Source organism: Mya arenaria, chromosome 6 (assembly GCF_026914265.1).
Source record: "Mya arenaria isolate MELC-2E11 chromosome 6, ASM2691426v1".
In the NCBI taxonomy this organism is placed as follows: Eukaryota; Metazoa; Mollusca; class Bivalvia; order Myida; family Myidae; genus Mya; species Mya arenaria.
In genome coordinates this window covers 69,619,430-69,637,695 of record NC_069127.1, presented here as the reverse complement: position 1 = coordinate 69,637,695, position 18,266 = coordinate 69,619,430, and the positions used below count along the sequence as shown (strand labels likewise).

The following is an 18,266-nucleotide window of genomic DNA, read 5'->3' as shown; positions in this document are numbered from 1 at the left end:
TAAGCACGCTTTGGAATCCATGCTTGTTGCTTTGACAGTATTAACTGTTTTGTCATGTAAGCCCCCTTTAGTGGCCATGATTGTTGCTGATACAGGAAAACCTTATCTGAGTTGCTATGAATCTCATTTAAAAGACAGAAGCACAAGAAAAACTCTTTAAAACAAAAAATGATATCTTTTCTATCAATGACTAGATTTTGCCTTTGAAATGTCTTTGAATCAATTGGGATGGATTTTTCTCATTCAAATTTATCTTGCTGGCTTTTGAGTTCTTCACTGTATGGGTTTGACTTTATGCCATTAATCATGGGGATTGCATAGGTTTTGTACAAATTGAATTCTTTTGCAGATGATTCTTGCTATATGTGCAATACAAGACTGATGAATTTGATCATTGCTGCATTTTAGGGTGATATATCACAGTTAATGTCAGATTTAATTTTGGATGTGTAATAATTTTATCTATTTACATGTTTGGTTTATGCACCACTCAATTGTTACCATGGCTCCCCCAGGTCCGGGGGTATACCGGGGATAGCCGGGGAAATGGGCCATGTTTTTACCTTTCAAGTGGCCCCGCAGTGCCAGGTGAATGCAGTGGTTTTGTCTTCGCTTTAAATATAGCGGGAATGGGCCTAACTCAGGGTCCCTGGGTCGCGGGGACATTTGGCGGGGATTTTACCATCTGTTCGTTCCCGCAGGGCGAGGATTTTAGCTGGGGTTGGCTGGACCGAGAGTCAAAGTCCCTGCTATTCCCCAGACCTGGGGGTCCGTGGTTACAATTGACTGGTGCATTAGACAAAACAAATTTATTATATGATTAAGTTTCATTCTAAACTTATTTTCAAACTTAAATAATGTAACAATGGTTGAAACAACATCTTAAGAATGTGGAGAATGTTCCAGTTTGATGTGCAAGGTTAATCTTGGCTGTATAAGCAGCTCAAGGATTTAATCCAGACCTGTCTCCTTCACAATAGCTATTGTAGTCTTCCCTTCAAAAGTAGGAGAAAAAACATGTGGAATTCATCCCAACTTGTGTCAGCTAGATGCCAAAACATTATTTTGGCTTTTAATTGAGGAGTTAATGTTTTCTCTCATTTTTCTCTCTTCTCAGGTTGTATTGTATCACAGTTGCTCTCTTTTCATTTCTTGCACTGTTTATGATGCCAATAGGTTTTTATGGTTTTTCTTCTATTTTCTGACTGTTGATTTCCTGCAACTCAACTGTGACAATACCAAAAAATAAACAATATATTTGGAATACTTTCTCCTAAAAAAATCTTGAAACTAGTTTATTGGTTAGGATAGCAGAGCAGAATTATGTCCTGTCTCCAGGGTTGACCTGATTGGCTGAAAACTTAGTATAGAGGTAAATGTTAAAAACTCATAAAGTGATAGTAAATGTTGCCTACAGTCAACCCTGTATTAAGTGGCCACCTTGGGGAAAAGGTCAGATTGGCTGCTTAAGAAAGGTGGCCACTTTATGCAGATTGGAAATTGCTGCTGGCAGCCTGGAGCTTTGGTTAAACAGAGGTATTTTATGTTACTTTGGATGACCATTGGCCATCTTAACCAACACCCTAAAAAAACAATGAGTGAATAATCCTTTGATCATTGGGATAAAAGTAGATTTTGTCTGTTTAAATGATGAAAAAAAGATGTGATTTGTGCACCCTTTTGCTGGTAAGATTAATCCCTTGGTGTGTCCAGGGTGATATGACAGTGGTTAGTGTCCCGGGCTCGGTTCTCGATTTGGAAATGTTAATAACATTGAATGTGTGATTGGTTAGTTAAGTCACCAAGTCAGACAAGTGGGTTTCCTCTGGGGTCTCTGAGGTTCCCCCCACTACACAAGACCACACTTTCATGTAACATCATGCCAATGAGTGTGTTGTTTAATATATTTTATGTTGTAATAACCTGTTTCACAGTCATATTAAAATTCAAAATGAATATAATGCCCTCAGTGTTCTACTCCTGTAAATATTTGCAGTAAATGTGTCATCTTTGAACACTGAATACTTTGATTGCAGCTATGATGTCATGTAATGCTGCAATATTCTTTGTAACCAATTAAAGTTGTTGTTCCTCAGCATGGACTTACATGCACATGTAGCTCTAAATTGAACTTTTTCATGAGTTGTTTTCAAGAAAGAAAGTCAAAGTGTCATTTTCAGTGTTGGGTTCTTTGTGTAAAACCTTTAATCCTGGCTTTATATCAAAATCTGTTCAAGATATTCAATGCAAACCACGTACGGTTATGTTGCTGGAGACAATTTGCACATGTCTAGCAATGACCATAACTGAATTTTCAATTATGCCACTTTTCCCACTGAAAATCAACAGAAGATGTTTGTGCTTGTATTATTGCTTTGTGGCGCTCTTGTTTTCTTTGAAGGATGCTGAGGCTTCTCAAGTGAAGGTTCATTCCTATGACATGTTGAAATAGACCAGCCTTGTCTCCTTTTGTCTTCAGAGTTGGAATCATCAATATAATTTGTCATAAATCTCTCAGTTGGTGTTGTGGTATGTTTTGATATTACTGATTTGACAGAGCGTATTAGCTGTGATTTAAGAAAGCCATCACTGTATTGACATCTCTGTTCTGTTGGGCTGGTTCTTATCACATAAATAAATGAAAGAAACATTCACAATTCCTGAAACCATTTTTTGATGGGAACTTCCTCTTCTTGATGAAAGACTCGGCAGGAAATTGGCCGATGATAAATTTTCTGCACCATAATATTACAACTTTCACTGCTGTTGATAGTTTAGAATTATTTTGCAATTATTGTGATGAAAGTTATATTAACTTATGCTTAGTTACTCTTGTTTGCACCATGTTGCACAAAAAGATTGCAATCTTGTTACAAGGGGGAAATCGTAAACCAGTTGTCCGTCTTGGTAACCAACAACCAAAGTCACATACGCCCAGGCAGTGCATTGTTTATGAAACCAAAGCTCCAGATAAGGTTTTATATGATATTGAGAATTACTCCATAAGCAACAATTTGGCATATTCCACATTTCAAGTGACGTATACTACATGATATAATTGAGAATCAACATGAAACTCTAAAAGACTTAGCAAAGGAAGCTATGAGCAAGCATATACGTTATATGTTTTAGATTTTTATGTTAAAAATTATGTTTTACAATTACATGACTATACTCAAAAAACGTTGCAGGCTGAAAGTCATTCAACGCTTGAAGCGCCTTGATTGAATTAACAGTATAGTTTGGTTGCCTATTAGAAGTTAAAGGCAAACTTGGCTAGCTGTCTATGGCAGACCTACACTGTCTGTTATAAGCAAGAATAAAACCAAAACTGTCTATTTTTATAAAAAGCAGTGCTGAAATTTCTCAGAAACTTAAACATTTTTGCTTGATACAGTTTTGAAGTTCTTAGAAATTCAAGCATTACATGCATGCAGGTGCATCCAATTCAATTGTACTTTTACAAGGAGACTTGCTTCCAGTTGACAAGTAATTTGTCTTTAAGTCTTTAATTGGCATCGCGAATGCAACAAACACCTGAATGAAAACAATCTTGATTGCATGGTAGGTGGCAGTTGTGGGAAGTGACAACTGTTTCTCTGTGTTGAACATGGAAAAGAGCTTTGAAGGTTACATGCCACTAAGATTGTATCAATTTGGCTACATTCCACTGATTCTGCAAATATAGGCACCAAGTCAGTTTCAAAAATTTCTTGGTAGTTACAACATGTATTCTCATCACAAATGGGTCTAACATGACTATTGTACCATCAGAAGCATGAGTTTGTGGATAGTTGTCTAATTTTGGGATCAGATTTAGCTTGTTTTTGTGTTGTCTTGTGCTTTCTTGAACCTCAGCAATTGGTCTCCATTTTCACAGGCTATATATTTCTAGCAAAGAAGAAAATATGCATTGTTGACCTTAAACATTCATTTGAAACCTAAATACCTTACTTAAGGTGACTTAAATTGATTTGAATTTGACTGTATAATTCAGCAATTCTTTGCATTGTCATCAATAGCCTGTTTTGAAATTAATGATTTCTGCACACTGAAACTAATTATAAACAGTGAGATATGCCTTTTGTGCACAATTTAAAGCTATAATGAGTGTACTGGTGTTTTATTCTTGTGTTTTATTGTTGCACAGAGGATTCACATTTGTGTTTTAAATGTTTCCTCTGGCACCATCAGTCTTGTACATCAGAGGAAATGTATTGGAAAACCATCCACATGTTTGTTTGATCAATTGAAATTCAATATATCTGCAGCTCAAATTGAAGATTTTACCCAAAATTTAAGAAATTGGTTTAATGCACCTTTTAAGGTTGTAGCTTTTGCATAATACATTTTATTGCATGTACATTGAAGGCAGTATTGTGACTGCATTTGTCAGAGTTCCATGCCGCGAAAGCAAAAGACGAATACTTCATTTTTTTGTGTATAAAGGCAATTTTATTCTACACAAATGGTATGGAAAGAAAGTGATCTAAAACACTAATTTAATAAATGAGCCTTGTTCTAATTAAGGTAATTACATTTGCCAGAAATAAATGTGCTTTGTAAGTCCTTGGGATTAATTTTGTACAGCACTAAAACTTTCTTTCACCATTCTAAACTTGTCTTACATAATACTTCCAGAATGCTGTAAATGTTCAGCAAATGTTTACAAATATAAAACATTTGAAGTTGGACTTTTTTAATTATCACCATAGTAAATGTTCAGAGTAATTTGACTTCATTCATTTATGCAAAATGTGCTGGAGCATTTTGAATAAACACAAATTAACGCTTAATTGATATGTAACAAATTTTGCTAAAAGACCAAGATGTATTACAACCAAGCGATATAGATCCAATACAGCTGGTGTCCATTAAACCAGCCCATTATGGCTTTCAAGTCAGATTAATTTGTAAAAAAGTATTAAACTTTCATTTGCATCATTAAAAGTCACTGCAATGAAAGAACGTCTCAAAGTATGTCTTTGCTCAAATTGTTGCCTATCAACCAATAAAATGCACTTAAATATGACTTTGTTCTATTTTTTAGCTCACCAGATCGGTTTTTGTCCGTCTTCCGTCCATCAGTCCGTCTGTCTGTCGGGACTGATGTCAGTCTGTCCGTCCATCAACAATTGCTTAAAAAATCTCATCTGAAACTAACTGGCCAAATTCACAGGAAGCTTCCTTGGGTGACCCTCTACAAAAATACCACATGGGGTCACAATTGATCAACAACAACAACAGCGGCAACAACAAAATGGCTGACTTCCTGTTTAGCTTAAAAAACCCCCATCTCCTCTGAAACTACCACTCCAAATTCAATGAAACTTTACAGGAAGCTCCCTCGGGTGACCCTCTCAAAAATACAACAATGGGTCCTGATTGATCAACAACAACAGCAACAACAACAGCAAAATGGCTGACCCCCTGTTTTGCTTTAAAAAAACACCTCCTCTAAAACTACCAGGCCAAATTCACTGAAACTTTACAGGAAGCTTCATTGCATGACCCTCTACAAAAGTACAACAAGGCATTGAGATTGATCAACAACAACAACAACAAAATGGCCGACTTACTATTTTGCTTTAAAAATATTCTCTGAAACTACCAGGCAAAATTCAATGAAACTTTACAGGTAGCTTCATTGCATGACCCTTTACAAATATAAAACAAGGCATTGTCATCAGTAAAGATATGTTGAAATTGCAACTAATTATATTCTTCTTGTATGAAACACAACTTTTTTCTAACATTGTTTAATGTTGATAAGTACACATGTGGAACTTTCTCTCATATATGGTATGGACGCACTAGAAATTAGTGATATTTTGCATGTAAATTGGTCATTTGTCTAAAGAATATATGGGGAAAATATTTAGTAGTGTGTGACCAGTAGCAATAGGTTGATGAAACCTTTACACCTGTTACAAAGGAAATGTAGATGCATGGCTGAGACAGTTTCAGTGGTTGAAAAAAGATATCATTTGTAACTTTCATGCCAATCTGTCTGTGTCTTAGGTCATTGACATTATGATGTAATAATGTGCACACAGCAGAATGGATGGAATTAATCCAAAAAACAAGAAAGTATGCTGCTTCTTCTTCTTCTGTAATGCAACATTGATGTCAATGATACTCCGACCCATTACAAACAAGTGCTGAAGAAGGAGGAGAGAGATAAGTAATTAGGATTGTAATGTTATTGTGAATTGTAACCTATTTCTTATGACTTAGACTGCTTTTGAGGGATTATAAAGGATGTTTATTAGCATTTATCCCGATCAAGTTGTCAAGCACATGGCCTAAGACTTCTGTCTCCTAATGCCACTTGAAGTTGTAAAGGATCATGAACACATTTATATTGTAAGGAAAGCTTCAGTAATTCAAATTAATTAGAGAAAGTACTAGCCTTTTGCATCTAATACCTTTGTTGAGCTGACTGACTTACAATGACCCTCTGACTAAGGCCAAAAAAAATTGGTTTGCTTAGATTACATCAAAAACGGGTAGGGTAGGTAGGCTTTTTATTTTTATTTTTTATAAGACTTTATATAAGAACGTAATTGTCATTTTGCTTATAAGGTGTTAAGGTTATATTCTGAATAAAGCTTGAAAGGTTTTAAACTACATATTTAAACACAGAACTTTTTTTTCTTTTTTACCAACTCACTCGGCGAGTCGGCGCCTATTTCGTAGGTAGGGGCAGGTAACCCAAACCAAATGGTTTTTTTTAGGCCTACGGTAAAAATAATTGTTAGTAAAAGTTTTAGTATTTAAAAAATCATTTTGTAAGGGCTGATTCCTGATCAGTGTAAAAGCTGCTTGACTTTGGGTGGGTGATGAAGTGCAAGTACAAGATCTTTGAGTGCTAAGATAGTTTTGTACCAGTTTATAAACTCCTAAATCATGTTCATAGGTCAAACAGGTTTGCTTCCCAGTTGGATTTTTTTTTCCAATTAGAGTTAGTCTGTCCACAGACATGGAAAACTCAAGTGCATTGCTGTCCATCAAGATATGTTTTGCTATGACAACATTATCAGTTTTGTCGATAAAGTTACTGATTTTGTCAGTGGGAAGCCTGAAAAATGATGTTCATGACTCTTAGGGTTCTGATTTCTACTCATAATTCTGACTTGTTGAACCCTGATAATGACATTCAGTGCTTGTCCAATGTATGCACTATAGAGAATCTCTGTAAAATTAATTTGTGGTTATTTTTTTCATACACAATGTGGCTGAATTATTATTGCCTTATATCCGATACCAGAACTTCTTGTATTCCGTTCCCAAATATCATGTAAGCACCCATTGGTACCCATGTTTTTTAGCTGATATATGAAAACCTGACATCCAGTTGCCATTAATCTATTTTAATAGCAAGAAGCACTAGAAATTTTTTTTGAAATGTCTTTAAATCAAGGGATGGATTTGTTTGGAAGCAATTTATCTTGCTGGCTTCTTAGATTTTTGTTGCAAGGGTTTGACTTTATGTCATTCATCTTGGGGACTGCCTGCATTTGCACAAATTTGTGCAACATCAGACTGATGTATTTGACAATATCTGCATTTCAGGGGCATTTATCTGAACTGATTTCAGATTCAGGCTGAAATATCAATACGTTATTACACGTTTCATCTAAGGTAATTTATATTTGTTGACAATGTAATAAAGGCTTTATGTTTCTTAATGTTAGTAATTATTATTTTGAGAAAGATTTTGAGTAAACAGTTTTATATCTTCTCTGTTTATTTTCTCTAACCTTAATTTGGCCTCAACTGAAACATTCAAATATTGGTATGAAACTTGGTACACTCATGTTGCAAGAGTCAATCGATCTGTCCATTGTAGCAATGATAGAAGGCCCACATATTTTGGGCTTGAATAATTGAGTTCACTTATATACTGGTTGTGATACTTAAAAAAAATCTGACATGTTTTCACTGAATTATCCATATGTGTTTAAATCCATTCTAAAAATGTTCACATTTTAGATAACTGCAGCTCAAGCTGCAATTGTCAATATATTTTCACATGTGCCCATCCAACATATAAGTAGCTTACGCAGGATGTCTGTAAAATTAATTTGTAGTACAGTGGAAACTCACTAAACCGGACAAGGTCCGGACTTTGCAAAATTTCCAGTTTAGTGAGGATTCCAGTTTAGTGAGGATTTGATGTAAGGAGTAAGTTTACTCAAAATATTAACTGAGTTAACCTTTAAAGGGAAGTCGACGTTTAGACGGAGGTTGAGACATGATTAAAGCACATGCAAAAGTGATAAACATAATTAAACATTTCTGCGTTTTTACAATCATCTTTTTTCCAAGTCTTAAAATAAAACAACTCGCGTAATTTAATGCTTGTTAAGTATGTTTGATAGTTTAATTAACGCAACACTCTAATTTGATTCAATCATAAAAGTCTTTAGATAAAACAACCCTCCAAATTGATCACTTAATAACCATTTCTAGTTCTTTACTTTCTGCAACAAACAAATTAATGTTTCAATCAATTTTCTTTTCACAAGTTTGATTATCGTTTGATTATCGCGCGGCAGTCAATCCACAGCGCAATCATCATTATCGATTATCGAGTTAACACAACATCACAGGTGCAATATTGAACGACGCATCGGCTGTCAAAACAAAGTGACAAAGTGACACGCGATTCGCGAATTCCTATTACACAAAATCATTTTGACATGTTTGAACAAATATACGTCCGGTTTTGTGAGGTAAAATTACGTTGACAACTAACAAATTTTCTCGATTTTTTGTCCGGCAACCGGAATTCCAAGGTTCCAGTTTTGTAGGGATTATTTTACATTGAAAATAGAAGGGGAAAACCGGGACTCTGAAAAAAGTCCGGTATCCCGAGGATTCGGTGGTTTTGTGGAGATCCGGTTTAGTGAGTTTCCACTGTACTTATATTTATTACAATTATTGCTATACCTATTGACTTATTATAACTAATGTTTAATTGGTGTTAATCCTTTTTTGTTTACATTAATTGTGGTGACAGTATTTCTACACTTATTGACTTACAACTGATACCAGGAGTATATTATGTTATCTCCAGAAATTATGTTAGCACTTACTGGTTACCACATTTGTTGCTGATATTTGAAAAAAAACCATGGCTTCCTTTGGCTTATCTTATCTTAAAGACAGATTCAATAGATCCACTGCCTTGAAATGTCTTTGAATCAAAGACTAGATTTGTCTCAAAGCAATTTATATTGCAGACTTCTTAGTTGTGCTCTGTAGAGGTTATACTTACGTCATTGATCAAGGGGACTGCCGCAATTGTACAAATTGAATTCTTCACAGATAATTTCTGATTTGTGCAACGCAAGACTGATTAATTTGACAATTTCTGCATTATGGGGCCATCTATCTTTACTGATGTCAGATTCAGGCAGAAACATCAATACATTATTATAGGGTTTGTCTATGTAATATATTTGTAGACTATGTTATAAAGTCTCTATGTTGCAATTTGTTTGAAGAAAGTTATGATATTTTTGAGGAAATAATTTCTTAAATGGCAACCAAGTTTTCTTGCACTATTGCAATTATTAATTTATGTATAAGATATAATTATTTTTGACAAATTGTAAAGCAATAACTTCAGTATTGCGGGTACGAATGCATGTCTAGTGGTATAGGTGTCCGCCTCTCATCCCAGAGGTTGTGGGTTCAATCCCCACTAGGGGTACATTCTCATTATAGTTCTCACAATGGACACCAGTAACTGCCATGGTCCAACCCTGGAAACAGAATCACTCTATTGGACTCAAGAGTGATTCTCCAAGCTCTCAGCTTTCTTCAAAGTCAGGCTTAAAGAAATTGGTATAAAGTAAATTCTTCAGTTGTAGAACAAATAATCCCTTGGTCATCTTATTCAGCATGCAGACCTAAATCATAAACCACTGAAAGGGCATGGTGGCTATACCTTTCATTTGGTTTTAAGGGTTCATAAGGATAACCTTCTCATGAACTCCTTAAATGGACACCAGCACCCTAAAACGCACCCGAGGGCGAGTGACACATCAGCTAAAAGCTGTCTTCTCACTTGAAATTATATAAATTACTATTCATGAAAATAATCAAAGAAAGTTAAAACTGTATAATCTATTGCAGGTGTATGTCTGGAGGCCATTGGGGAGGCAAAGGTTGAATGGATGACATCGAGTGATATCCAGGCCTCAGATGAAGAAGTGTTCAACTACACCACTGTCCTTCCCATCAAAGGTTTGTGTGGCTGTTAGCTCTTCTCTTGATACCCAGATGGTTACTTATTTAAAATTGTATTGTCATAATACAGTATGTCTTTTTTTGCCAGTTTTTGGGGCGAAATTCAGATTCATTCCCCTCTTGAAAATGTAAATATTTTTTTCCTGCCAAGGTAAAAAAATCTGTTTAAAAATATAAAAAAAATTGAAGGGCATTATATTTTAGCAATTGCAGCACTATAATGTGATTCATGAATATGTCCAAAGGTTTGTTGAACAAAAGATTTGAATACAAGTTACATGAATCATGTTAGTATAATTCTCCTTTTTGCCAAAACAACGCTATTTTTCCCCTATCGCCACCATTTCAAAGTGGTTAAATACACTGTTATACTTTTTAAAACTCTGTTATTTATCTGGCACCAATTCATGTTGAATTGATTGCATGGTTTTACTAGAAATAAGAATGTCCTCATGAATTAACTGCATTTGTTTCCATTCACTGAGGCTCTATAGGAGTTGTTTTGTTCAGATCACTTTTATTTGTCAATGGAAAGACATATTCAATAGTTTGATTTTAAAATATGATCATCAGCAAAGATATTTCATTGGAGCCCCATAAAGTTTGCTGCATGGAACTGATCATGGTTAAATCTATATAAACTGATAAAGATATAGAAGAAAAACCAATCTCAGTTGCTTTTGTTTCCTACTATTTTTAGGAGACAAGGACTGCAGTGACGATCTGCTACATGCTGGGTCTCATTACTTCCCGTTCGAGTTTACTCTCCCTGCCAAACTACCCTCGTCTTTCAAAGGGAAGCACGGACGCCTGCGCTACTATGTTCGTATGACGATAACCACCCCTGGTGGGCCTCATCATGAGAGGACGAGCAAGTTCGCTGTCATATCTAACCTTGACCTCAACAAAGAACCGGATGCTTCGGTGAGATATAATAATTAAAAAGAGTTCTCAAGATGTCCGGTTAGCGCAGTGGTTAGCGCACTCGCTTCTCACCAAGGCAAACCTGGTTCAATTCTTGGCCTCAGCGCTGTGAGTTTGGTTAGTGTACACCATGCTAGACAAGCGGGTTTTCTCCGGGTACTCTGGTTTCTCCCACAACACAAGACCACACTCTCAAGCAACATCGTGCCAACGAGAATGACTTTGTATAAGCATATAATAATCATAGCTAAATTCTTCACAATCATTGTAAAATATATCAAGTTTAAACTAAAAAGAGTTCAGTCGTTTGCTCTCCGCTGAGCACCAAGTTGAAGTATAATAGCAGAAAAATCTTTGTTAACAATCTTAAAGCCATATTTTTAGTCTTTGGTCAAGTACATCTAGGTAAATGTCTTGTTGGGGCTCATCGTTTATTAACAGGTTTGGTAAGTGTGAGCTCAAACAGGCATATTTTAGCAATCATTTGCCCATTTATAACTTTTTAAAGCTGCACTCTCACAGATTGAATGTTTTGACAACTTTTTTGTTTTTTGTCTTGGAACGAGCCATTTTTTGCGAAAATCCATTGTATTAGTTATCAGTTATATAAGACTGCTGACAAAAAAATAGATCGCAGATTTATATATTTAAGTTCAAAAATTGATCTTTTATCCATTTTTCTTAAACCGTTAGTAATGGTTTAAGGCATAAAACATTAATTTTTGAACAGAAATATAAAAATCTGCCATATGATCTTTTGTCAGCTATCTTTTATCATTGGTTTGCAGATATTTACGCAAAAATTTGCTCTTTCCATGACAAAAAATAAAAATGTTGTAAAAATGGTACATCTGTGAGAGTGCAGCTTTAAAGCTAATTAAAATCTTCATTCAGATAAATCATTGGAGAAGTTAAGATAGAAAATCATTCTCTTTTTTTCTTTTTTCAACTTATTCAATTCTCATTTCATTACATTCTTGTGAAAAGAAATTCAGTTTCATTTTATTTTCATTCCTTGAACAGAAGAATGTGGCATTCATTCCCTGATATAGATATCTCTGCTGAGTTTATTGCTAATGTCTAAATATTGTTATAGTAAAAATGATATATTTTGGGATTAAATTTTTAATCTGAACTTTTGTGCAAGGGTAAAAATAAACCTGTTGATGCGCTGTTTTGAAGATTGAATAACTTTCCTGCAGGGTGTTTTAAAAATAAATCAGAGATACAATTCAGAGTTAATAGCCTGTACTTCTGTGTTGTGAAATCCAGATTTATTTCATTGAAGGATAAACAGGTTTACAGCAGTTTACCTTAACCACTGTCATTTTGTACATTTCAAAATAATAAGTTGGTACAAAAATGTATTTCTGTCCCCTTATTGGACCAAACCTAAATATTTGTCTCCATTAGAAATATATCAAGCTGGGTTCACTGCACAGCATAAAGTGTATCCCTATAGGTACAAGGCAGAAAGATATAGCATTGTTTTTGTTGAAGTTTGTTGAAGTTTTATTAAAATATAGCTTGCAAATACTTTACACACAGTTCTAGACAAGCAAAACATGCGTTGTTACTACATATAACACGTAAATTAGATCATAAATAACTTAAAAATCAACCTACAATTAACTATCCAACCGTCCCATCCATCCCGTCCGCCTGTCTGTCTGTTGATTTTTCATCAAAATATTTGTTAGCACAGAAAAATGACAGAAAACAAAAAAGACAGAATTAAAGTTTGTTTATTTCGAGCTGCACTCTCACAGATTGACAGTTATGACAACTTTTTTTAATTTTTTGGCTTGGAATGAGCCTTTTTTGGCTTGAATGTCTGGAAACCAGTGAAATTAGAAGGCTGACTAAAAATTAGATCACAGTTTTTCACATTTATAGTCGAAAATTGATGTTTTAGGGTGTATCAAGTGTTACTGGCATAAAGCGTTACTATCGCTTTAAGAAAATTGAATTTTTCGGCCATATTTCAAACAATTGAGATCTGTTTTATTCTGAGGTATCTTTAAAATATTTATATGACTGATTGGAAGACATTGATGCCAAAATCGGCTGATTCTGAGACAAAATTATATGAAAATGTCAAAACTGTCAATCTGTGGGAGTGCAGCTTTAAAGAAACCCTAACTTATCCTCAAAAAAATGTATTGAACAAAACAGCATAAAATTGGAATTTTATTTTCACATTTGAGAAAATAATATATATTTTAGCATTTGGAATGAGTGAGAAAAAAAGACACAGCATGCAAGAGCAAGAACCATCAATTCTTAAGAAAGGGTGTTTTCTTATGTGGGAATAAATAGAGGATATTTGTTTATTTCAGTGTAAGATCGTATTTTCTTTCATGCTTTACGATGAAATATGGGGTTTTAACAGTGAAATAACAACAGTGAAAATATCAATTTGATATTTTCACTGCAAAATAAGGAGTGAAAATATCAATTTTCAGAACTACTTTTAAATTCCTTTGTTGTAACATGTACTTGCCTTGGTCAAAACAGAACACTGGACTTCAGTAAATTATGTCAAAAAAGGTTAAAAAAATAAAGAAATATTTTATAAATTTAAATAAATATATAATTGGAAATTAACAACTTACCGTTTATTACCGGTTATCCCGTTTATCAAACATTTTACTGATCTTTGAAGCTGAATGTTCGAACATTTGCTTTCATTCCAAACAAATTACAGACAAAAACAACTGTTCGAACAAAAATAAATTTTTATAGCATCGATCAAATGTATTTTGAACTGTTAACCGTTGTAGTACGTAAAATGAGCTTCCTGGAGAATTCATACAACAATTTACAGATAGATCCGAAATTTTTTTCCCCACCCACATCTCAAAATGTGTCAACAAACTAGCGTGGCATTTACTCTTCTGGAAAACAAACATTTTAAAGCGAAACAGACTGGTCTCTGACAGTAAGATGACTATATTAACTTACTAAAAACACGCGTATATGCAGTCTTAAACTAAGAAGAATGGTTAAAATCCAATGAGTATCCACATTTGTTTTGCTAACACATCTGACCTTCCAAATTTTCATTCTATAAATAGCGGCGTAGTAATTTGGTTAAAATAAAAAGTGTTTTCATTATTTTTTGGAACATTTGTGCACTAATAATACCTCATTTTTACTGTTCATAAAGCTTTGCAATAAAAAACGAGCGAATATTATTAGCTATAAGAATGAATAGCAGAGAACTATTTCTCAGCAAACCGAAAGTAAAAAAGTTGACAGCTATAATTATGCATGAGGGGCGCCCCACGGGTAGCGGCGTAAAGCCCACCCTTTTCAAAAAAGGGGGTAATTCAGAAATAAATAAAAAAGCAAATAAAACTACGAAAATAAGCATAAAAGAAACAGAAAATTTGTTTATTTCAGTGTAAGATCGTATTTAATTTCACTCGTGATCATAAAAAAAAAACTACATTTTCACTCGTGGCTTCGCCACTCGTGAAAATATGTTTTTCTATGACACTCGTGAAATAAAATACGATCTTACACTGAAATAAACAAATATCCTCTATTTATTTCACGAGTGTCATAGAAAAACATATTTTCACGAGTGGCGAAGCCACGAGTGAAAATGTAGTTTTTTTATGATCACGAGTGAAATTGAAAACACTTTTTATTTTAACCAAATTACTACGCCGCTATTTATAGAATGAAAATTTGGAAGGTCAGATGTGTTAGCAAAACAAATGTGGATACTCATTGGATTTTAACCATTCTTCTTAGTTTAAGACTGCATATACGCGTGTTTTTAGTAAGTTAATATAGTCATCTTACTGTCAGAGACCAGTCTGTTTCGCTTTAAAATGTTTGTTTTCCAGAAGAGTAAATGCCACGCTAGTTTGTTGACACATTTTGAGATGTGGGTGGGGAAAAAAATTTCGGATCTATCTGTAAATTGTTGTATGAATTCTCCAGGAAGCTCATTTTACGTACTACAACGGTTAACAGTTCAAAATACATTTGATCGATGCTATAAAAATTTATTTTTGTTCGAACAGTTGTTTTTGTCTGTAATTTGTTTGGAATGAAAGCAAATGTTCGAACATTCAGCTTCAAAGATCAGTAAAATGTTTGATAAACGGGATAACCGGTAATAAACGGTAAGTTGTTAATTTCCAATTATATATTTATTTAAATTTATAAAATATTTCTTTATTTTTTTAACCTTTTTTGACATAATTTACTGAAGTCCAGTGTTCTGTTTTGACCAAGGCAAGTACATGTTACAACAAAGGAATTTAAAAGTAGTTCTGAAAATTGATATTTTCACTCCTTATTTTGCAGTGAAAATATCAAATTGATATTTTCACTGTTGTTATTTCACTGTTAAAACCCCATATTTCATCGTAAAGCATGAAAGAAAATGGGCCATTACACTGGATGCTACAGTGAATCAGTTACCAGAACAAGTAGTTATTATGTTTTGCAGTTGTAAACAAGTTTTTGAGCAGATTTTTTGTGTGTCTGTTTTGATGTGCTAATAATTAAGAGGTTTTCTCTGCCAATAACTAATAATGTTTCCATATCAAGTACTACAGCCAGATGCTTATCAGTCCCTTGCATGTTGTGTGTCAGGATTCATTACCCTTTGTGTTTTTCTTGGATACTATAATTTGCCTGATCACTCAGATTGAAGTGATAATCAGAAAATGCAATATCTGTCATATGTTTGATAGCAAATCAAGATGATGATCATGATGAAAAGTTTTATGGGTTTGGTGAATATTGATGTTGGCAGCATCAGAAACGAAAGAGGCAGACAACAGTTTTATAACTGGCAATTTTGCAATGGTTTATTATAGGAGTGTATTTGGTTTATTATGCCCCCTTTTGAAAAAAGTGGGGTATATTGTTTTGCACATGTCGGTCGGTCGGTCTGTCTGTCTGTCGGTCGGTCGGTCGGAATACCAAATGGTTTCCGATCAATAACTTGAGAACGCTTTGACCGAGGGACCTCATACTTGGTATGTGTATTGGTCATCACCAGCAGATGAACCCTATTGATTTTGAGGTCAGTGGGTCAAAGGTCAAGGTCAGTGTGACCTTTACATGAAAAACGGTTTCCGATCAATAACTTGAGAACGCTTTGACCCAGGAACCTCATACTTGGTAGGTGTATTGGTCATGACCAGCAGATGAACCCTATTGATTTTGAGGTCAGTGGGTCAAAGGTCAAGGTCAGTGTGACCTTAACATGAAAAACGGTTTCCGATCAATAACTTGAGAACGCTTTGACCCAGGGACCTCATACTAGGTAGGCTTATTGGTCATGACCAGCAGATGAACCCTATTGATTTTGAGGTCAGTGGGTCAAAGGTCAAGGTCAGTGTGACCTTTACATGAAAAACGGTTTCCGATCAATAACTTGAGAACGCTTTGACCCAGGAACCTCATACTTGGTAGGTGTATTGGTCATGACCAGCAGATGAACCCTATTGATTTTGAGGTCAAAGGTCAAGGTCAGTGTGACCTTAACATGAAAAACGGTTTCCGATCAATAACTTGAGAACGCTTTGACCCAGGGACCTCATACTAGGTAGGCTTATTGGTCATGACCAGCAGATGAACCCTATTGATTTTGAGGTCAGTGGGTCAAAGGTCAAGGTCAGTGTGACTGTAAGCTGAAAAAAGGTTTTCTGATTGTCCATATTTTATTTTCTTATATAGTAGACAGTAGAAATTTATATGTCACTAAATGCATGAGTTGAAGTATCAGTTTTCAGTGAACATCTAGTTTCATTATGAATGAGATTATAGTGTGATAGCTTTTGTTATTGCTTACAGCAGGGGAAAATATCATATAAATACAGCATCTCATGGAGAGTAATCACAAAATCACATAAACTGGCAACCTTAGAAAAATAATGTAGGCTGAGACCCTTTTTTTTTCGATGGAATTTTTTATGCATATTGGCCCCAGATAGAGATATAGTTAGTTTAAACATATTGTTTTACAACAATTGTGTCCCTCTTGTTGGCACAATGTTGTGTGAGAGTGTGGTCCTCTTTTGTGGGGGAAAACAGAATGCTCAGAGAAAACCCACTTGTCCGACTTGGTGACCACTTACCCAACTCAGATGCACCCAGGCTGGGAATTGAACCCTTGTCGCCATGTTGAGAAGCCAGTGCGCTTACCACTGCATGATCTGGGCAACCAGGATGCTGGTTGTCATTCAACCTTTCAATTGACTAAGGGATTATATTTAACCAATTAAAAAAGCACAATGTTGTATTATCCAATGGATTAGTCTTTGACTACTACTGACAAGCCTTTAACATGTGACCACTGTTAAGCAACAAGTGACAAGGCAGAGCTCCATTCCTGTCATGTTAATAATGAGCTACAACATTATGGCTTAATCCATTCCATTAGTAGGTAATCAAATGTCTCAGTTAATTCCTGCTGTTAGCCAATAGCCAGTGCAAAGAAATTGCTGAGTATTGCTCTACTTCCCAGGTTTATTATTTACTTCATATCATCAGGCAACACTAAAATAATGCCAATTAGCTGATATTGCACTAAATTGTTTCACAACTTGTTGTAAAATAAATATGTTTTATACTTTTAGAGTACAGAAAAGAAGGGCATTTGTTAGCAGTTATAGCTCAAAAGGCTTGACTATAAGAGACTGTATTTATATACAAAAGTATTATATAATTATTCATGTATACTTTGATACCCACAGCTGCCAGTGGAAAATGACACGTTCGAAGCTATAGGTTCTTGGTGCTGCGTAGCAGGCACGGTAACGGCTACGTTACGACTGGACAAGAAAGGGTTTGCAATCAAAGAAGCAATACCGGTGTGGGCAGAAATTAAGAACCTCTCAACCCGAAGAATATGTTCAACACAAGTTTCACTTATACAGGTATGAGATTGGCATAGTTTTTGGCTCATTATTTTTTGAAGATATAATTTTGAGGTAATGTCATAGCCTTTATGTTTGGAGGTCACAAGTGTTAAGACAAAATATTATGAGGTAGTTAATAGCCTTAATTCCTTGAGGTAGTTTCATAGCCTTAATGTTTTGAGGTATAGTTCC

At 34.9% G+C, this 18,266-nt stretch overlaps 1 protein-coding gene across 4 annotated transcripts in view; it reads left to right on the top strand.

Moving 5' to 3' along the window:
* LOC128239287 (arrestin domain-containing protein 4-like) overlaps nucleotides 1–18,266 on the top strand; it is an 80,256-nt gene that overhangs the window by 42,152 nt on the left and 19,838 nt on the right. For all 4 annotated transcript variants that reach the window (XM_052955868.1, XM_052955869.1, XM_052955870.1 and 1 more), the window contains 3 exons: nucleotides 10,147–10,257; nucleotides 10,961–11,184; nucleotides 17,910–18,092. In XM_052955868.1, coding sequence (XP_052811828.1) covers nucleotides 10,147–10,257; nucleotides 10,961–11,184; nucleotides 17,910–18,092 — 518 coding nt within the window. The remainder of the gene's footprint in view (nucleotides 1–10,146; nucleotides 10,258–10,960; nucleotides 11,185–17,909; nucleotides 18,093–18,266) is intronic.